This window comes from Neofelis nebulosa, chromosome 8 (genome assembly GCF_028018385.1).
Source record: "Neofelis nebulosa isolate mNeoNeb1 chromosome 8, mNeoNeb1.pri, whole genome shotgun sequence".
NCBI classification, from domain to species: Eukaryota; Metazoa; Chordata; class Mammalia; order Carnivora; family Felidae; genus Neofelis; species Neofelis nebulosa.
The window spans coordinates 63,582,622-63,603,838 of record NC_080789.1 but is presented as its reverse complement, the minus strand read 5'-3'; the positions used below and the strand labels follow the sequence as shown (position 1 = coordinate 63,603,838).

At 53.1% G+C, this 21,217-nt stretch overlaps 1 protein-coding gene across 1 annotated transcript; it reads right to left on the bottom strand.

Annotated features, from left to right (window-relative positions):
• Positions 1 to 8,087: 8,087 nt before the first annotated feature.
• KRT82 (keratin 82) lies at positions 8,088 to 20,048 on the bottom strand. Its single transcript, XM_058742690.1, has 9 exons — positions 19,607 to 20,048; positions 17,418 to 17,626; positions 15,070 to 15,130; positions 14,293 to 14,388; positions 13,771 to 13,935; positions 11,882 to 12,007; positions 10,124 to 10,344; positions 9,869 to 9,900; positions 8,088 to 9,323 (listed from the first exon to the last, which is right to left on the bottom strand). Exons 1-9 carry the CDS (start codon positions 20,009 to 20,011, stop codon positions 9,082 to 9,084), a joined length of 1,557 nt encoding a protein of 518 aa, XP_058598673.1. The 5' UTR covers positions 20,012 to 20,048; the 3' UTR covers positions 8,088 to 9,081.
• Positions 20,049 to 21,217: the final 1,169 nt, after the last annotated feature.

Below are 21,217 nucleotides of genomic sequence, written 5' to 3'. Positions count from 1 at the left end.
CAGGGATTGCAGAGTGGGGCAAGCTTGAGCTGGGAGTCCCTCTGAGGCTAGTGGATCCCTCTTTCCCCTTTTATGTGTCTGGGGATCTGAGGATTGGCCCCATAAAAACAAAAAAAATCCATTTGGACACATTTATGAGCTTGGGTAGTTAGCAGAAACTCTTCATGCCTGTAAGTTTATTAATAATGAGCTAATCTCAGACACACCTATTCTCCTCAAGATCAGGGCTACAACATCAAACCTATAAACATTAAAAACACATAAACACAAACATTATGGTCTTATTTTTTCCCACAAGTCCACCACAATTGCCATTATGGGGACATTAATTTGCCTTGGTCATAAATCCAATAGACTTTTTCACTGTTACTGTGGCTAACCACCAGAAAGTTAGGTTGGTAACAACTCCAGCAAGAGGTTCAAAAGGATGCATCCATACAGATATAAACTCCTGAATAGATGGGGGTGTACAGAAAAGACAGGGTCTGCACAGTTCCGAGTAACAAATGGTATGGCAAGAATACGGTTTATTGCATCCCTATAGATGGATTAAATAGGCCAAAAACCTTTTGTACTGCCTTATCTGTTCTCCATGCTCCAGTCTGGCTGCCTATGTAAGAGCTGAACCTTCAGGAAAGCTCATTTGGGTTAGTACAGACGCATGTCTGATTTGAGATACTCAGAAGAGATTAATTCACTAATTTTTAGTTCATTCAAAAGTTATCAGTTGCCTACTCTGTCCCAGGCAATGTGCATGATGCTGAGGGAACACAGATAGACAGTCTCAATGGTGGGGGAAGATTTAGCTTAAGGACTTCCACTAGTCAATACTTCCATGGCATAATATGAGGCCAAAGCATGCCAATGGTTTGGCCATGTACCTGTGTGGAAAGTTAACCACATGATTTTGAACCCCCCAAATACACATTAGGACTGATCTATAGTCTTGTGTGCAGGTTTCTTGCATTATTGATGAATCTTTGGTTAGGCTGGAGAGATCCAAAGCTATAAGTGTCTGGCCTATGGCCATACCACTCTGAATACAACTGATCTCATCAGGTCTCAGAAGCTAAGCAGGGTCAGGTCTGGTTAGTACTTGGATGGGAGACAAAGAATAAGCATCTGGACAGAAAATGAAAGTTATAAGCAACTGGATATTATCATTGTTATCAATATTGCAGCTTTTTCAGGATCCAAAACCAAGTGTTTGCCATTTCTATTGTAGTGTGACACATGGTTCATTCTACTTGCCCTGTGCCTGGTGGTTGTTGTGCTTGACTGGATGCTTGGGATCATTTAGGATGCTTGGGGCTCTACTTGGAGGGAGGTGTGTGCTTTTGCCCTGAGCTATCTAGCTTGAGGCTTCACTGTTTTCTTCCTTTCCAATCTCTACAGGATTTATTTCCTTTTGTCTTACTGCATTAGCTAGGACTTCCAGTATGATGTTGAAAAGCAGGGGTAAAAGGGGGCATCTTTGCCTTATTTTTAATTTTAGTGGGAAAGCTTCAAGTTTCTCACCATGAAGTATGATGTTAGTTGTAGGCTTTTTGTAGATTTTTTAAAAATCAAATTGAGGAAGTTTCCCTCTGTTCCTAGTTTACTACTCCATTCCATAGACCCAGCTATCAGGTGCATGAGTAAAGAGAGAAGCAGGAAAGTAATAACGAGAGAATTCTTTTTGTGAAGATTACTGGTGATCTCCATGTTGCTAAATTCAGTGGTCTGTCCTCAGCCCTCACTTACCTTCTCAGCTATATTTGCCGTCATTGATCATTCCTCTTTCCTTGAAATCCTTTCTTCTTTTGGTTTCCAGACACCATGCTATCCTGACTGTCTTGCCATATTACTGACAGCTTCTTTTCAGTTGCCAGTTTCTTATCGTATCCCCAACCTCTACACACTGCAGCATCCTTGGGCCCAAGCTTCGTACCTGTTCACATTTTTATCTACATGCATTCCCTTGGTGACATCACACAGTCTCATGTCTTAAAAATTTTTTTAATGTTTATTTACTTTTGAGAGAGAGAGAGAGAGAGAGAGAGAGAAGACACAGAAACGGAAGCAGGCTCCAGGTTTTGGGCTGTCAGCACAGAGCCCGACACGGGGCTCAAACTCATGGACCGCAAGATCATGACCTGAGCTGAAGTCAGACACTTAACCCACTGAGCCACCTAGGCACCCCAAGTCTCATGTCTTTAAAACTGTCTATCCACTGATGACTACCAAGACATATCGCTATGGTGAACATCCCTTCTGTCCTTCACACTTACATTTTAATAATCCACATCTTTATTTGGATATCAAATAGGTGTCTCAATCTAATGTATCCAATGTTGTTTTCCCAATGCCATTCCCACTAAATACATTCTACTTGCCAAGCTCACTATCCCTTTAGTAGCTCAGGCCCAAAATCTGAGCGTCATCCTGCTTCCTCTGCTTTGTTTTCATAGCCCACATTCAATTCATTGGCTAATCCTACTCCAGGATTCCTACTCCCTCTCACCACCCCACTGCTACCATGTTGCCCAAGCCCATCACTTCTCACAGGGCCCATTGGTGTGCCCTCCAGCTAGTCTCCCTTTCCCTCTCAGTCTTTCTTAACAGCACAGAGTGATCCTTTAAAAACCTGTTAGTTCATGTCATTTCTATGCCCTCCTGGTTTCCCATCCCACTGAGTAAATGGCATGCAGAAGTCTATGGTCCCCTTTCACTGACCTCATTTCCCTCTATCCATCTGGGTGCTTACCAGGCTCCAGCCACCCTGACCTTCTGGTTGTCCATGAAACAGACAGGAAAAGTCCTGCCTCAGACACTTTCCCACTTGCTGTTTCTCCACTGGGAACTTCTTTTCCTCAAATAGCTTCGTGGCCCAGTCCCTCAGCTCTTCAAGGTCCTTGTTCATAGGTCATCCCCTAAAGTCCCCTCCCCAAGCTTTCCTGATCCCTCCTCTCATTGTTGCCATCAGGGGGCCTCTCCTGTATGGGTCTGCTTGCTGGTCTTCTGCCTTTCCTGGCTGGAATGCAAGTTGCAGGATGCAGGCACTTGTGCATTTTGTGCACTCTGTGTCCCCAGGGCCTAGTAGAGTGGGGCACATGATGGGAGTGCCTAGTTTTGTAGAATGCATGAATACACCTCAAAGATTCAAAGCAGGACAAGGGGGAGAAAGGAGCAGGAAGTAGGAAGAAGAGGAATTTGAGCATTTGATTTTGGGGATATTTCATGAAGAGGAGACTCCGGGCTCCAAAATGGACAGGCATGGCCCTGAGGATGATGGCGGGGTAGAATCTCAAGTGCTTATTGGGGACCCAACCCAGTTTGTCCTCCAGGTCTGGCCTCTGGGGCTGTGAGTAAGGGGATCTAGGTGGTTGGGAAGGAGAATGGAGGACCCCTGGGGATGTGAAAATGGGAAAGAGGCGTTGAGAACACCGGTGAGTGTGCCAGGCCAACGACAGGGACTTGACACAGTCCTTGGAGTCAGATGGACCTGGGTTCATTCCCAGTTTTGCCACCTGCCAGCAGAGTGACCTTGGACGGTGGTGCACCGAGGGCAGATGGAGAACAGGGCTCTGCTGCGGGTTCTTGTCTGTAGAGAACTTCAAAACTATAATACAACTGACTGAATGTCAGTCTGCTTGTTACTATCACTGCTCACTGGCCATTTCGAACAGTGTTGGGCAGCAAACATGCCCCCTCTGGGGTATACCGGTGACCTGGGGGAAGTCCTTTAACCTCTCTAAGCCTCAGTTTTCTCATCCGTAAAATGTACTGACACCTCCTTTTCCTTCACAGTATTATGGAGATACATGTGAAAATGTCTGGGGCAACGCTGTGGCAGCTGGTGTGGTCACTGCCGTCCATCTCTCCCCCTCGCTCTCCTCCCTCCCTCCCTCTCTCTGCTCCTCCTGTCTCTTTTGCACAAGCCTCCCCTCCCTGCTAGACGGCCACCCCTGCTCCTATCCAGCAACCGCCTCTTCCTGCACCACAGTCACACTTCACTTTCATCACCCGCCAGCCCAGCCATTCTGGGGCTGTCCTTGGCTTCTGCTTCCTGCGGGCCTGACCAGGCGGGGCAGGTGGGACTAGTCAGGCATAACTCCGGTTCTGGAATGAGCTATCACCATCAGCAGTTTATAGTTCTGAAGTGTCATTCCACCAGATGATGCAGAACACAACCCTCAGCAGGTTCTTCAGGGTAGGGGGGTGGCACGTAGGCAGCAGGTGCCCTGGAAACTCTGGGCTGGCGGGAGCTTTTGCTGCCCTGACAGTTCCTTCCTGCTGCTGTCAGTCAGTCCGGGTGCAATCCCCAGATCTGGGGCCTGAGCCCAGCCACGGCTCCTCCCAGGATGGCTGTGGGATGGGTGCCAGCGATCTGCCCTCTGTGCCGTGGGGGGAGGCAGAGCCCCTGAAGCGTGAGGAGAGGCCCTGTCCTGGGTCTGGGAACCCTGGGCATGCTGTGGCTGTGTGTGCGTGTGGGAGGGAAGGACAGGGAAATCCCAGAGACTGAGAGGCTTTGCTTAAAGCCGCCTTCTTCCAAATGTTTCCGTTTTGCCCCGAGACAAGTTTGTGCTGGAAAAAGACACTCCCTGGGAGGTGTTCATGCTGGGACCTGCAGCCCCCCCGTGGGAAGGGAAGCTTGGGAGTCCCCCAGCAGAAAGAGGGGAGTGGTGGGGAGAGGCTGAGCCCACCCCTGCCTAAGCCTTCCACCCCTCTACCCTCTCAGACTAATGACACTTGGATGGAATTTAAACACCTCCCCCGGAGAGACAGAGCACCCCTCTTGTTTGGGGATCCCCACTCTTCCAGGCAAGAGGATTTTTCTCAGGTGTAATCCCAGTTCCTTACGTTGCCCAGGCAGCTGTCACCTGACCAGGGTGAAAATGCCGCTCCTGGAAGGTGCACCGGTCAAGGCGCTTCTACAGCCTTGCTGGGCACTGCTGTGTGCCCGGCACTGCGTTTAGCTCCTGGGATGGCTGGGGCCCAGCTGGGTGCCTTCCAGCAGACACAGCGATCCTGTTCCCTGGTCTGTTCGCAGGGCTGCTTCGGAGGCCATTTTCCCCCAGTCCAAGCCCTGGTGGAGAGCAGCAGTGGCGGGTGCACTGGGGCCACTGAGAGGACTGGGGTGAGGAAGGGATCCTGGCCAGACAAGGGCCGTCGGGGCAGGGCAGAGGGGACCTGAGGGAGGAGGAGGTGGGGCTGGGAATGGTCTCATGGGGAGAAGAGAGGTCCTGGTGAGGAGAGGGACAAAGAAATGGGAGACATTCTGGGGAGACAGACACGGAAACAAGGAGCTTCATTCTGGGTATTTCCACTGTCCCCAGGCCCCTTTGGGCTGTTTCCGTCCTGTCTTCAGAGGGGTGCTCTGGAAGAGGCCAGGATTTGGATTCCCGAGGCCCAGAAGGATGCAGTGAAACTCAGACATCAGGCAGACGATGGTCTCGCAGATCCTCTCTGTCTGTATCCCAGCACCCTCTCTGCACAGGGCTGGCCCTGGGTGCAGGTGCCTAGGTGAATGGAATGTGAACCATCAGGCCACCACCAGGAGGCACTTTTGTCCCATCTGCCTTGAGTCAGCTCCTAGTGGGAGGAGGGAGGAAGAATGGGGGTGGTGTTGCACAACACTGAGGGGGACTGCATGGTGGGCAGTCTGGAGGGGGATGGCCCATGCCTCCGGGCTCCCTTCCAGGACAGAGCTTGGGTCTCCCACCACTGGGGCCAGTTTTGCCTCGTGGACTGTTCAGATAGCCTCCTCTCTCCCTGGGCCTCTGCCCTCTGAAAGGGAAGTCCCAAAGGGACCGTAGGCATGTGGGAGCCCACCTCACAGTGAGGGTGGCGAACCTGTCCCCGCCTTTATTCCGGTGGGGTGTTTCCTGGGCCTCAGGGAGCCATCTGTGAGCTGGAGGTGGGTGGTCTATTGGAATCTCTGTTTTTGCTGACTCCAGGCCAAAGCACCCCTGTAGTTTTCAGAGCTTTGTATATTCATCAGCAAGTTGCTTCTTAGCAGGGCTCTAGGGCCAGGCCCAGAGTGACGGGGCTGCAAGTGGGAATGGATGCTGGGAGGCCTTGCTCTTGCGTGCCCGCCTGCCTGCCCCCTGTGCGGATGTCCCACTCTCCTGACTCTCACCGGCTCACGCACGGTGCGCTCTGGCTCACAGTTGCCGGGCCCTTGGCCTGGAACTGCCACCGGGCTTTCTTCCCCTGAGTCTTACTTCCCTTCAGGGTCCAGTTTGCCTGCCTTCCTCCTTGGGACCATCCCAAAACCTGGGGCTGGGTGGGACCCTCAGTTATGACCCCCTCCACAGCAGTTCTCACATGTGTAATCTCCCGTTCCAGGTCTCTATGCCCTGCTAGGCTGTACGCCCTGGGAGGCACGGACTGGGGCCAGGGCCTCATTAAAAAAACCAAAGAGCTTGATGGAGATATAATTCACATATCATGGAATCCACTCACTTAAAAATACACAGTGTGGTGGTATATGTTCAGACTCACAAAACTGTCACCATTGCCAAATTTGGAACATTTTCACCACCTAAGAAGGAAACATTTAGCTATCACCCCCTGCCCCCCATCTTCTCCTCCCTCCAGCCCAAGCAACCACTAGTTGGCTTTCTGTCTCTATAGATTTCCCTATTCTGGACTTTCATAGGAATGGAGTAATAGAACACGTGGTCTTTATGTCTGGCTTCTTTTGCTTACTATGATGTTTTCAAGGATCATCCGTGTGGTAGCACGGATCAGTACTTCATGCCTTTTCATGACCAAATAATACTCCATTGTATGGATACGCTACATTTTGATGATCTGTTTGTCCATTGATGGACGTTTGGGTTGTTTCCACCTTCTGGTTGTTGTGAATAATGCTTCTATGAGTGTTCACATATAAGTTTTTGTGTGGACGCGTGTTTTCATCGCTCCTTGGTATATACCTCGGAGAGGAATTGCTGGGTCGAATGGCAGGTCTGTATTTGCCATTTGGAGAAACCACCAGACTGTTTTCCAAAGTGCCTGCACCATTTTACAGGCCCTGCTGTGGGCTCTAGGAACTGTATCTACCCTGTCTGCTGAGTAAGTCAACCCTGACTGGAGCTGTCTTGCTCATCACCGTGTCACCAGCACCCCTGGGTGGCCTGACCCATAGCAGGTGATTCCTAAGTGTGTATTGAAGGAATGAAAAAGTGAATGAACGGGTTCTCTTGAATATGCTGCCCTATGCTTTCACCCAGGCTCTATCCTTACAATCTTCTCTGTGAGCGTCTCTCTTGACCCCCTTTCTGGGCATGATCATTAGTTGTCTTTTCTTGTTGTTTCCATGCTCGCTGCCTCTCATTATCTATGACTCCTCAATGAGGTCAAGAGTCCCTCCAGGGTTAAGAGAGTGTCTTAGTCACCTCTGTATCACCAGCTTCTAATGCAGGGGTTGGCACAGAATAGATGCTCTGCATGGGGCTGTGGGGAAAGGGGAGCTGCACCCTAACACTCAGGAGAGGGGATTGTGGTGGGGGGATTGTTACAGGGCATGAGTGAGGCAGCAGGAAGGGTTTGGGGGCCCCACAGAGGGTGGAAATGCTAACACCAAGCCTCAGCTCCAGGTCTTAGGGCTCCCTAGGAGGGAGAGGAGACTAGGGGGTCCTCCCCACTGGGTGGCTACTGCCCATCCACACTGCTGTCCCCAGGCCATCACTTGATCTGCACAGAGACTGGTCCAGGATGGGGCGGGGCACAGAGCCCAAGGCTTGGAGGCCACTGAGTGTAGCTATGATAGGGGGCCCACAGGCTTTCTCTAGGAGGTGTGCAGGCGACCATGTGGTGAGGAAGCCTATGTGCACAAGGCTGTGCACATGGTTTTCAGCAAGGCAAGTGACTCACAGTCTATAGGGGTGGGATATGCCGGTTTTAAATGTGATGTGTGTGGATCCACCTTTATTCCACAGGCTACTCGCAAATTATTCATAGGTAGCTTTTCCATTTGTATACTAGCCTTGGTTCCCACTCCCAAGCCTCCCAGCACCCAGACCCCAAAGGCTGCTCATTGGTTCCCCTTCAGCCTTCTCGTACCCCACAGGGCAAGGGGAATAATCCTGATTCCTGCCGCCTGTGAACAGTCCATTTATTGGGAACAGACAAACCCAGAGGCTCATGGCAGAGGTGGTGTCTCCCTAGATGGGTGATGCTACTGCCTGATGCAGCACTAGGGGCCTCTGGGGAGAGGGGGTCAGCACAACCCCTTGCGACGGCCCCTGAGCCAAAGCCTCCAAGTTTCTGGGCAGCCCCACATCACCGTAGCCAGGAAAACACATTTATAACAGACCCAAAGCAAGAGGACCTAAGGGGAGAAGGAGCAGGACTGGAGGTAGATGGGGTGGTGGAGCGGAGGGCTATATACAGAAGGTGGGGGAAGGGCTTGTCCTTGACTCTTGTCAAGTCAAGAGGTCTTGAATCTCTCCGTCTAGTAAGTATTCCTTGTTCCCTTGCCCTTGTTCTAGACATTTCCCTGCCCATCAGCTGCCGATGTGGTTCAGGAAAAAATGTATTTTCATAGTGTGAGTTTAGCACACACGGGCAGGTAAATCTACTGCCCTAAAGAACCCCCTCTTGATTCTGTGTACCAGAGAGGACCGTTGACAGGTCTGGAGTGATCCTGAAATGCTGGCACTTGGCTTTGGAATTCAGAATGGGAGATTTGGGGGTGCCTCTTTTTGATAATTGCGACAGTGCACGTGTTAGCTGGGGTTAAAAGAAGTTCTCTTTTCTTAAGTGCGTGAGAGCCAGAGGTAAGGGAGGTGGGGAAGTTCCAGGAGTAGGGGGTGGGAGACTGGCTTTGTAGGGAATCTTCCAGGGGATAGTCCACAAAGCAGAACTTTAATGTGTCCACCCCCAAGGCCTAGCTCAGGTTCTGCACATAGCCAAGTGAAAGGTGACTCTTAAAGATACCCAAGGGGCGGCTTCCAGTGTGAAAACAGGAGGGAAACGTGTGGTCAATACAGGAAGGGGTTTAAGAATATCCTTGTCTTCAGCTGATCGGTGGACAACATCCAGGCTGGGGGCTAGCGCCCTGTCACTGGGCTTGCAGCTTCTGGGGCAATGCTAACACTTGTGGCGGGAGGAGCCGCACCCAGCCCCCAGCTTCATGCCAGAACTCCTCCCGCTCACACAGCCCAGTAGCCCCTGGGGCTCGCAGGGGATGTAGAGTTCACCGGTGCCCACGACGCTGCAGCCCCCGCTGCTCTTGAGGACACTGGTGCCCCCCGGGCAGTATTCGGTCCTCAGCACGGGTGTGTTGACCACACACGGCTCGTAGAGGACCGCGCCTTTGGAGCTGCTCACGGCTGTGGGAACAGAGAAGGATGCTCAGGGTCCTGCACTGGGCGGCTGGAAGGGCGTTGCCCTAGACCAGCCCATGCCCCCCACCTGCTGCCACTCACCAATAAGGACACCTCCGTGCCAGCCACCGACTTCCCACTCTAGCCATAAAAAGTGCTTAGCCTTCTGCCTCTTCCCCTTCTGCCCCCCTTCTGCCTCTCCTTGTTTCCCAAAGCCTTGGCCTCCACTTCATGCCGTCAGTTTCTACTTGTCTGAGCCTGCTTCAGAACTATTTCCTCCATAGAGGCGTCTCCTTGTCATGATGGTTCCTGGCAGCGTCTGGGTCCCAAAGCACCGAGGCCCTGCTGCATATCAGCTCCTACTTCTGACTCCCGAAGACTTGGACAGTCCTGAAGTAGAGCTTCTGTCCGCCCAGGAGCTCCTGGCAGACAGAGCCCTTCCTTGGGGGTGGGGGAGGCACTCTGAAGTCTGGGCAGGACAGTGGTCTGTCCTTGTTGGGTTGATCAGCCCCCACAACCCCAGAGCCCCACAGGAGTGCTGGTCTACTCACAGATATTCACCGGCCCAATGCCTTCACACAGCCTGGAGTGGAAAGAAGAAGGCACAAGGTCACTGCATCACAGAGAACAAAGTCAATGAATGTGGGGCACCCCTCTCCTGCCCCCACTGTGGACTATGTTAAGGAGAAGGGCCTGTGGATTATGCACTGTCTCGGATGTTCCCTGACTAGCAGGACGTGCAATCATAGCCCCAGCGACCAGAGGGCGGGGGAACCCGTAGTCCTCTGTGCTTCGCCTTGACTAACCTGTGCTCCTCTCCCTCCAGCAGCCGCCTGTAGGTGGCGATCTCGATGTCCAGGCCCAGCTTGGAGTTCATCACCTCCTGGTACTCCTTGAGCAGGCAGGCCATGTCCTGCTTGGCCTTCTGCAAGGCCTCTTCCAGCCCTGCCAGCTTGCACTTGGCGTCACTGAGGGCCGCCTCGCCCTGCTGCTCTGCCTGGGTCACCGCGGCCTCCAGCTTGCAGCGCTGGGGGAGCGGGCACAGAAAGACGTTACTGGGGGCCCCTGGAGCCTGAGGCTGACTTTTGGAAGGACAGGGAGAACATGGCCATTGTGAGATAATAAAACATATGTATATTGGTCTCTGCCCCAGTTCCTGGTGCAAAACTCCTAAATCCTCGCAATTTCCCATGTGATAAGAGCATTAGGAACATCCTTTGTTCTAATACTTGGTCTTTGACCCTTGGTTCTGACACAGAATTCCCGAGTCCCTTGGAATTCCTGGATGAGAGCAATGTCTTTTGTTCTAATGAGGTGACTCTGGGTGGGTCCTGGATGGCTCCTGGATAGGGGGTTGGTCACCAGAAAGACCAAGCCATGATTAGAAGCTTAGAATTTCCAGCCCCACTCCCCCCTGCCTTCACTGGAGAAGGGAGAGGGGCTGGAAATGCAGTTAACAATGGATCATGCTTACGAGAGGAGGCTTCCATAAAAGTCCCTGAAGTATGGGGTTCACGCAGCTTCCAGGTTGGTGTACATGAGGAGGTATAGGGAGCATCACGTGCCCAGAGAGGGGCACAGAAACTCTGGATCCTTCCCACCTCCCTCCCTTGCCCTGTGCGTCTCTTCCCTCTGGATGTTCATCTGTATTCTTTATCATATCCTTTTATCCCAACTGCTAAACATAAGCAAGCTGTTTTCTTGAGTTCTGTGAGCCACTCTAGCAAATGAATGGAACCTGAAGAGGGGGTCATGGGAACCTCCGAGTTACAGCTGATGGATCAGAAGCACAGGGGACAACCTGGACCCACAATCAGCATCTGAAACAAGGCCAGTTGTGTGGGACTGAGCCCTAACCCTGTGGGATCTGACCTTCTCTCCAGGTAGGTAGTGTCAGAGTTGAATGGAACTGTTGGGCACTAGCTGGGGTGGCTGAATTGGCTGTGAGAGCAACTTCATGCATGTGGGAGTAATGTGACAGTAAAAGGGACATACAGGAGGAGGAGGGAGGTTTCCTTCTCAGTCATGGTGATGTGCCAGATTCACAGCTGCTGTGCGTTTCATCTTAGGATTGTGACAGCTGAACTCCAGAGAACTGGGGCCAGTTCCATCTATAACACCTCAAGGAGGTCCGAGCGAATTCTTAGAGGCTAATAGATTTGGAGTGTCTGGCTGGTCTTCACCAGCCTAGGAGAATGGAGTGGGGCCACGTGTATGGACTCCTGGGAGTCATGAATTGTAGGATCCTAGGACTGGAGACTTTGGGTAGGGAGGGGCCATGGCGAGCATCTTTTCTAAGCCCCCATCTAGTGAAGCACCCTTGCTATTTCATCTGTGACCAAAGGCTGCCTAGCCTATGCTGGGATTTCGCTGTTTCCCGAGGCTGTTCCTGCTGTCGGTCAGCTTTCGTGGAAAGGGCTTGTTCCCTCTTAAGCGAGGGCAGCACAAGTTCATGGCTTCTTTGAGGTGCTCCCAGGGAAAGTGGACCCACCCCCCCGCCCCCCCGCCCAGCCAGCAGGGCAGCCTCTAACAGGGGTCTCGAAACAAGATCTTTCTGGCCTCACCTGGGCTTTCACGGTCTCAGTTTCTTGCTGAAGCCGCTGGATCAGCTTGTTCATTTCCAGGATCTCGTTCTTACGGTTGCGGAGATTGTCACAGTGGGTCCCCGCTGTCAGCCGCAGCTCCTCATACTGCCAGGACCGGGGAGGTCAGAACGCCACAACACCCACCCTGTAGCGCCTCACAGCCCCCCTTCTCACTGTCCTGAGTCTCTCCAGTGGTTTCCTAGCTCAGGGCTCTCTGGATTCTTATGCTTGCTCTCTCCCCCATTCCTTTTTCCATTTCTGGCCCTTTTCTGGGCTTCTCCTTATTTCCTTCCCCAGCCCTGAACCTTCAGCCTTATTAAATGCTTCTCCAAGCTCTCCTTTTCTCTCTTTAGCTGTTCTGTGGCTCATCTTCCCCCCGCCCCGGGGGTCTGCTGAGGGCTCCTTCCCTATTAGATTTCCCTCTGGACCTGAGAAGGGGTTTCTGTGCTCAGCCTGGGATGCCTAACACATCTGGGAGTGAGGACAGACCACCAAGGTGAGTACCTTTGTCTATTCTCTTTCAAAACAATTGAAGACAAAATGCAATATTACTTCCTACTTTGGCTTAACATTTTTTTTTTAAACCTATGCAACTCTGAATTCAATTTCTGAATAATGTCTTATCGACTACACGTATAGATTAAAAAAGCAGCCAACTTTAGATTTTCTGCACATAATGGATGGGAGCATTTTGCATAGAGAAGGCAAAACAAGTGATAAGCACATATCACTCTCTTTTGGCTCTTTTGTTGTTTGGCTGTTGTGACAAAGCCCGCAGCTGTCTAAAAAATATCCACTCTCCTCTTCTTCAAGCAGAACTCTCCTTTTGTTTGGGGTGGCAGTGAGCCCAGTTAAGAGAGTATTTCTTGGCCCTTTCATAATGAATTCTATGGGTAATACTTTCAGGAAAGCTGTTTAAAGTGGGAGATGACTCATTCAGCATGCTTCTTTTGCCCTGTGTGCTTTTTCCTCCTTGGAATGAACATGTGAAGTTAGCACTACGGCAGCCTTCTTGGGACATGAGGCAACAGTGAGGATTAAAGCCATGTTAAGGGTGGCAGCATAAAAAGCTAGAAGGAGCTTGTGTTCCTGATGGCAACATAGAGCCGCCGTGTCACCTGTGGATGGTCTATTTCTGTAACCTCTTTGAGGACAGGGATGGTGTGACTCTTAGCATCATCCTGGTGCCACGTGCCTCAGTAACGCCATGGCACACATCACCATCTAACGTACATCCACTGTACTTACTCACCTCATTTCTTGTCTGCACCCGCCACCCCGCCCCTGCCTCTGGGATGAATGTGACATGAAGGCAGGGATTGCTGTCTATTCTGTTCTCTGCTGGAATCCAGCATCTAGAGCAGTGCGTGGCAATAAAGTTACTAGATGAATAAATGAGTGAATGAGTGTGTGGTGCCTTTCTCAGACAGGGCAGGTGAGAAAGACATGAAAATATTTGTGAAGTCAAGTTGCCCTTGGGGGCATCCCCTTCCCTCCCAGCCAGCCCCTAATTCCCTAAGTCTGGGGCCGCCTTAATGACGGCTCCTGCCCTGCCATTAGTGCCCACAGCCCCTCTTTGCAGTCATTGCCAATTAGCGTTTCTCGAATGCTGCTTAGAGGAACATTGCAGTAGGTCTGTGGGTGGGTAAAGCTGGGGTGCACTGACACCCTGATGACAGGCCTGGGCTGTCTGTGGGATCCCCTCCCACACGCTCTGCAGGGCCCTGGCCTGGGGCCTGGCAGCAACAACAGGAACTGGGTTTATGGGGTTCCCTCTGCCTTCATTATCTCCTCACTCACTTCCTGGGGGAGAGGGGGTCTGGGGTCCCCCAGCCCCACCCCCCGGCCTCGCCCTGCCTGGGCCTCACCCGGCTCTGGTACCAGGCCTCGGCTTCGGCTTTGCTGCGGCTGGCGATGTCGTCATACTGGGCCTTGATCTCAGCCACGATGCCATTCACATCCAGCTCCCGGCTGTTGTCCATCTTCACGGTGACGGAGGTCTCTGAGATCTGAGACTGCAGCAGGTAGATCTCCTGGGGGTGGGGGCCCCAGATGGGAATGTGTGAGCATTTTGAGGGTAAAGGTGGGGGCGGGGGAGAGGTGGAAGCAACTCTGATCCTCCCATAGCAGATTTGCACAGCCCTTTGAAAGGCTGTCCTGAGCCTTCTATCACCGACCTGTTCCTTGTTCCCCTTCTAGTTACGTAGACCTAAGAGCCAAGGTCTCGGCCCTGTGTCTTCTGGGGGTCTCACAAGCTGTCTGCTTGATTCCTCCCCATCTTACTTTGGAGTCAGCTAGCCCGGGGCCGTCCCTGCTGGAGCTCCCCTACTCTGTCCTGCCCACGGAACTGGCCCCGACTGAGCACCTGCGGGCAGTGGGGCTGTGGGTACCTCCTCATACAGGCCTTTCAGGAAGTCGATCTCCTGGAGCAGAGCCTCCACGTTGGTCTCCAGATCAGCCTTTATCAGGAAGGCTGTGTCCACGTCCTGCAGCCAGAGCAGTGACAGCCATAACCTGGGGCCGGGGGAACATGCGAAGGCCACCCCGTCCACCAACTGGGCCACCTCCCAGGCAAGCTGGTGGCAGTGTGGGATCCATGTGTAGGCCCACGTGGAAGTGAAAAGGTGACAGAGCCAAGGATAAGGGGAGGGGTCCCAGTCCCAGGACCCCATGCCTGGGCCCGGCACCCTGAGGGTGAAGGATTTGAGGGAGTGCATTTTGAAGGAGCCCTGAATGCAGCTTCTCAAAGCCCACCATGCAGGGCATGGGCCATAAAGTACCTAGGCATCTGTCTGAAAAACCATCACTATTGTTTTTATCTTTTGTGGTTAGAGGCAGAGTTCTTGTTTTGCTTTTGATTTGGCATTTGCCATATCTCCAGCTTCTTGGGCAGGTGTAGACACAACCCTTAGCCAGGTTGGGCCCCCATGAGTTGGGAGGTGGAGGCCAGGTCAATCTCTGCCCTTCTGCAAGAAGTGGGTGGGGGCTGGCCTTCCTCTTTCCCAGGGTCAATGGGGATGGCCCCCAGGGGCTGAGGGATGAGAGACCCTGTTAGGGGTGGGTGGGTGGGCTGCAGGCATGTTTGGACACGGTCAGGGGCCGAGTGTGGCAAGGCCGGCTGGGCCAGCTCTGGGGGCCTTCTCTCTCCCTGTGCCGCCCTCCCTCACCTTCTTCAAGGCGACAAACTCGTTCTCAGCACAAGGCCGCAAGGAGAGCTCCTCTTCGTACCTGGCGGGTGAGCAGGAAGAAATGTTTTAGTCTGTCTTGGGGCCGTTCGGAAGCTGCCTGGGCATCCAGACTGAGGGAGGGGGCCTTTGGGACAGATCTGCCTCTCACTGGCTTAATCCCCTAAGGAACCGCCAAGTCCAGTCCCCGTCACTGGACACCTCTGGCTCTTCCAGCCACTCAGAACAGAGGGTTGTCATCATAGCCTCTTTTTAGCCACTTTGCATGTTTACTTCCTTCCCTGCTCCCCAGTAGCCTGTTCCTATGATCAGTCATCTTCTGGGAAGTCCTTCTTAAGGCTACCTGCATTCTATCTTGCTGCTAAGGAAGCCCACTTCGTCCCAGAGTTGTTTCCTCTGGGAAGGTGGTGCAGACTGGGCTGTCTGCTGCTGGTTCTGCTGTCCTCTCTGAGTTGTTCTGAGGGTTGGCTACAGTCACTGAAATTGCAGCGACCCGGGGCCCCTCCCCTCCAGGAGAGTTCGGAGCCTGGCCTCTACCTGCAGCTCATTTGCAGAGGTAGCAATGACCCATTTACCAGAGCTGGAGAGACAGCCTGACCTTTTCCTCTAGGCTCCCAGGGAGCTCCTCGCCCACTCAGTGCCCCCCTGGGCAGTGGAATCGGGGTTAGGTTCAGTCTGGCTGGAATGACTCAGTCTGATGAGCGACACTGATCCATTAAAAGCTTCACGTTGCTTCTTGACGCCCATCCTTCCTTTTGGTGGCAGAGCTTGGCCTTAGCACGGCCACCGGAAGCTGGAGCCTGCTGCCTGGGTGTGAGCCCCAGCTCAGTCAGGTGCTAGTCATGTGATTTGGGGTAAGGGACTTGGCCTCTTGGTGCCTCGCATTCATCATGTACAGCAAGAGACGAACACTTGTGCAGCCTCATAAAGCTGCTGTGAGTTAACACCATTTAACTCCTCCTATGCTTCCCCACCTTCCCAATCCAAAGTCTTCATCCTGTGATGCAAACCATGTCTCCTGACCATCTTGTGTCTTACCCACTGAGAAAGGCACTGCTCCTGCTGAGAGGGCTGGCCTTGCCATGTCCCACCTGTCACAGTCTGCTTGAGTTGTCCTGTGTCACTTGGCACACTCTGGCTCTCCTGTCACCTGCTCCTGTCCCTTCCCCTTCCCTAGGGTCTACTTTGGACTCCCATTTTGGAAGACCCAACTGGAATGAAACTTCATCAAGGCCCCAAGCAAATGGCACCTTCTCTGGGAAGCTTCCCTGGGCCCTGCCTGCTCTCTCACTCTCTGGGTATTCCTCTCTCTTTCTGCCTTGTACCCTGTTGTTGCTGTGGGTGGGGGTGCATGGGGGTCTGTGCCGGACTGGGGTATCGTGAGGGAAGGAGCCAGCTCAGCACAGCATCTGGCACCAAGTAAGCATATGACTGACACTTGTAGCACAAGTGTCCCCCATGTGGCTCCGTTCCACTGACCCACATCCCTTAGGAACCATTGCTCTGAGCGTATTTTCACCGCCTCTTGTCTATGGAAATGTGTCTCTCTCAACCCCCCTCCCCCCAACATGTGGTCCCATGGGACCCTAGACCTGGATAGACCCACCTAGGACCCGTGAGGCAGTTTATCTGGGCCTCAAGCCTCTTGCGGGCATTGGACCTAGTAGCCTGCAAACCCTTAATTAACATCTGCTTCTCAGCTGCCTTCTCCTGTGAGTCAGGCCAGGAGCTGCCCTCAGGGAGGGCGAGTGTAGCAGGTCTACATAACCTTGACCACAAGAACTGGGGACGTGGAGCCCCGATGGGTGGTGGCTTCCAGCTGTGGGCAGGAAGTCCGGGAGCTGAGCGTCGGGGAGTGAGAGGAACTGTGGGCTGCGTTAGCTTGGATGTGGTCCGAAGAGATGCCGAGAGGGGCCTATCAGGGGGAAGGGACAGCGGGAGGAAAAGTTTGGAGGGAAGAGGGTTTGGGGGCCTGTTCGGGGAATAAGAAGTAGTTCCGGATCTGAATGGGGACTGATGGAAGATAAGGCAGGACGAGTGGTAGAACAGAGCCCTGAAACGCGGGAAGAAGGCAGGAGAAAGAGCTTGTATCACATAGACGTGAGGAGGGCCTAACTGAGGGAAGGTGGCGGGAAGGGTGGTGAAGGCAAACACCATTTCAGAGCTTCTGCCGTGTCTAAATGCCCTGCCTGTCTTATCCACTGCACTGTTCCTCCACCTAATCAACTAAGCTTTAGGCTTCTCATCTTGTGGATGGGGAAACTGAGGCCCAGGTGGTTTATGTAGCTTGCTCCAGGTCCCCTGGCAGGGTGAAAGTGGGCCATACTCACTTTTTCTTGTAGCTTTCCAGCACGTCCTGCAGGCTGCCGAGCTCTGACTCTAGCCTGGCCCGGTCCCCCGCCACAAAGTCCAGCTGCCTCCGCAGGGTGCTGATGTAGTTCTCGAAGATGGGCTCTATATTGCTCTGGCAGCACCTCTGTTGCTGCATGAAGTTCCACTTGGTCTCCAGCAGCTTGTTCTTCTGCTCCAGGAATCGCACCTGTAGCCAAGAACAGGCTATCACTGGAGAGCAGGGAGCCTGGGGACCACGGCTGGGAGAGAGTAAGCGGTGGTGGTGGGGTGGACGGGCGGTGGGATCAGCGTGTGCTCTTACTCCCAACACACTGCTGCCAGTGTGCTAACATTTTCAGATGAGGCTCTCCGCGTAGACTGGCACCACAGCATATCTCCATCTCTCCCCTGCCTCGGGGAGCTTATGGGACCCCCCCCCCCACCTTCCACCCAGGGGTTGCATATTGTCATGGGAGGGCTACTGTCCCAAGAGGCCTGGGACAGGTCCCCCTTCCAGCCCTGCCTGCCTATCTCCCACTAGCCTGGTAACCTTGGCCGAGACATCCTGGTCCTAAGCTTCCTGCTTGGTATTGTATATGGGAAGCACTTCAGAAATCTTCCTACTAATATCAGCTGGTGACATTATGCTTCGGAGTTCAGGCTTTCTTTGGTCACAGCCCAGGGGCACTCAGGGAGGTCAGATTAAAGGCTTCGTTCTAGGGCTCTAAGCTCTTTTCCCCAACTCTGCTGCACCCTGCGTGGCTGCATCCAAAAAGTGTCCCTGTCACAGCAATGGGGAGATCTGCTGGCTCAGCTTCTCCCTTTCAGTGGCTTGGAAACCAAGATTAGTAGGAGCTGGGTGAGCTGATCACTGCCACCCCATTAGCCATTGGCAGAGGGAAGACGGCATCCAATCCTCAAAAGAAACCTGCAGAGGAAGAAATGTTGCCCTACTTCTGGTCACCGGACCTACAGAAGGTAGAGTGATGTTGCTGAAGCTCAGAGCCCAGAACCTAAGGAGCTTTAAAGATAAAATTGTAAGTGTAACAGTTCCCATTTACTGAAATAAGTTTCTTTTTGGAGCACTTTTATGTGTATTACCACCTTTGATTCTCCACCATCACGGCCCCCTTCCCTGCTGGGCAGCAAGGGCCCTGAGGCTGGGAAGTGAGAGGTTTGCACGGGGCCTCAGGGGGTCAGGCGGGAGTAGGGCCAACACCAGGGCCCTGGCCTCCCGACTGCTGACCCAGGATTCTTTGCCCTACACGTTGGGGTCAGCAGAAACGCTGACTCAGCCCCTGGCATGTATCGTCATCCCGAGAGCCTCCCTGGGGTATGCGGACAGGTACGGAGGCAGCTGCATGAACTTCTACTTGGTCAGTTCAGTGCCTTTCAAAGGCAGCACACCATTATTCCTTGTAGTCTTCTAGAGCTGTGGCTTTGAGGACGAAAGAGACAAGGCTTTGGTGACAGCTAGCTCCCTGTGTTCCCAGCTCTGACTTCTCCGTCTTCTCCTCACCCTGGGCCTTTGCTGGTGGTAAATCCAGGCCCAAGGGTCTCGCGCCAGCTCAGGCACTCAGAGGACAGCTCTCTTGTATTTTTCGTAAATTTTATGTTTATTTATTTTTAAGAGAGAGAGAGAGAGACAGAGAGAGACAGAGAGAGACAGAGTGTGAGCAGGGGAGGGACAGAAAGAGAGTGAGACACAGACTCCAAAGCAGGCTCCAGGCTTGGAGCTGTCAGCACAGAGCCCAGGATGGGGCTTGAACCCATGAACTGGGAGATCATGCCCTAAGGCGAAGTCAGATGGTTAACCGACTGGGCCACCCATGTGCCCCAGAAGGTGGCTTTATTGTTAAAGCCTCATCTACCTCCTTGGTTTTTCTTTTCAGTATCTGTCATTGTTTGGAAGTTCCTCTTGTAGTCTGACCTCAGGCAGCCTTGGTGATGTTACCAGATAATATTCAGAGAGAGAAATGACATCGTGAAAAAAGAATGAGAGAGCAGGCAGAGATGTCTAGTGCTGAGCCTGATGTAAGCAGCTTTCAATGATTAGCGGTCATATAGTTCAGGAGAGCCAATCAATCAACTGTGGCTTCTCCATCACCGGTCTGTCCCTGCCTGCCTGGACCTGACACAAGGTGCTCTCTGCATCCCACAGCCCCAGAGTGTGGGGCCTGCCTATTACCTTGTTGATGAAGGATGCAAAGCGGCTATTCAGGCACTTGATCTGCTCCTTCTCATCCCTCTTCACCCTCTGCACGGCCGGGTCGATCTCCAGCTCGAGCGGGACCAGCAGGCTCTCGTTGATGGTGACGGGGGCGATGCAGGCTGAGGGCCCACAGGCGGCCCCCGTGCGGTAGCCGAAGCCAGGCAGGCCACACCTGGAGGCAACCCGGGGCCTCCCGAAGCCCACGTTGCACAGACTCCGGGAGCCCAGGCAGCCCAGGGCACGGAGACCCCCCCCACCCCCGGGCCGGCACGGCCCCTGGCTCACTGCATAGTGGGTGACCATCCGGGGAAGGACAGCTGAGCACGAGCTGAAGCTCCGGCTGCCACACCTGGAACCCTGCTGGAAGGAGCGGCACGACATGGCGGGACAGAGGCAGAGAGGTGGCTGGCCCAGAGAGCGGGTGGTGTGCGTTACCAAGTCAGCCCAGCTTCTGCCCTTTTATTTGGTGGGAGATGGAGGGCTGGGCAGGGTCAAAGCCCAAACCACCATTAACAGGTTTATAAGCTTGGGCTGTTGGCAGCAGCTAAGTACCAAGGTGGATAATTAGGGTAGCAGAGAGCAAAGGGAGGGAGCCAGTGGGCAGTGCTGGTGTCCCCTTTCCTCGTTTATGGGGGTGATGAAAGGGGCCAGCCAGCCAGACGGTGGGCATATTGGGTGTCTCAGCCTCAAGGAAAGGGAGAGTTGGGACTTTACGTCACTTCATGGTATATGTGGGGGATGAATTATACCCTCCGGTTGCCCCAGGACTAGAGGCCAAATTAACTATGCTTGGGGATGCTCTATTTCCCCAAGGCTGCTTTTCTGCTTCTCTGCTGATGTGCAAGGCTCATCATGGGCTCCTAGGTGATCCTAGAGGCTTTCTGGGAGGGAGGATTTGGGGTGGGGGAAGCTTCCACAAACAGGCTCAGGCCAGGCGGGTACTGGTTCCGACTCAGTGCCACGAGGGCTCCTGACATTGACTCTTGTCTTTGGGCCCATTTAGTTAAAAAAAAAAAAAAAGGCCTACAGGGGACTCCAGAGGAGATGCTTTGTGCTTGAGGAGGGGAGAGGAAGGGATGCTCTCCCCAAGAATCTCTGGGCCCTCAAGGACGCATTGTGGTCAACCATCAGATCAATACTATTGTGTCACTACTCTTTTGCCTTTTCTCCTCACACTGTCCCTGGCCTCCCTGAGGTAGACCAGAGTCTGCTCTGGCCTGAGGACATTTCTGGGGACATTTGTTGCCCTCAGGAATTGTTCAGGTGGATGCAGGATACAGGCTTTCTCCCCAGCACCCAGGTCACAGCTCTTTGGAGTTGTTTGAAATGCCCCCCGATTCTCTTCCTTCCTCCCTTTCTGTCAGTTCCATCAGTGAGACCTCTGCTGGGGCCAGCTGTCTTTCCCTCCCTCACTGGCTGTTCTCCAGGTCAAAATCAAGCCAACAATAATAATAGCAACTTATTGGGTGCTTACTGTGTGCTGGGACCACCATAAGCCTTATATCCATTATCTCATTTAATTGTATGATGACGTCGTGAAGCAGTTTCTGCCTTACTGATGAGGAAAGTAAGGAGCCGAGTGATTAA

Bases quoted from the DNA above. Each gene is read 5' to 3' on its own strand.
- KRT82 (XM_058742690.1), bottom strand. From the start codon at position 20,011: ATGTCGTGCCGCTCCTTCCAGCAGGGTTCCAGGTGTGGCAGCCGGAGC. The intron at 17,627-19,606 runs GTAATAGGCAGG...TCTTGGCTACAG, and splicing joins TTGCATCCTTCATCAACAAG to GTGCGATTCCTGGAGCAGAA. The intron at 15,131-17,417 runs GTGAGTATGGCC...CTCACCCGCCAG, and splicing joins CTGGAAAGCTACAAGAAAAA to GTACGAAGAGGAGCTCTCCT.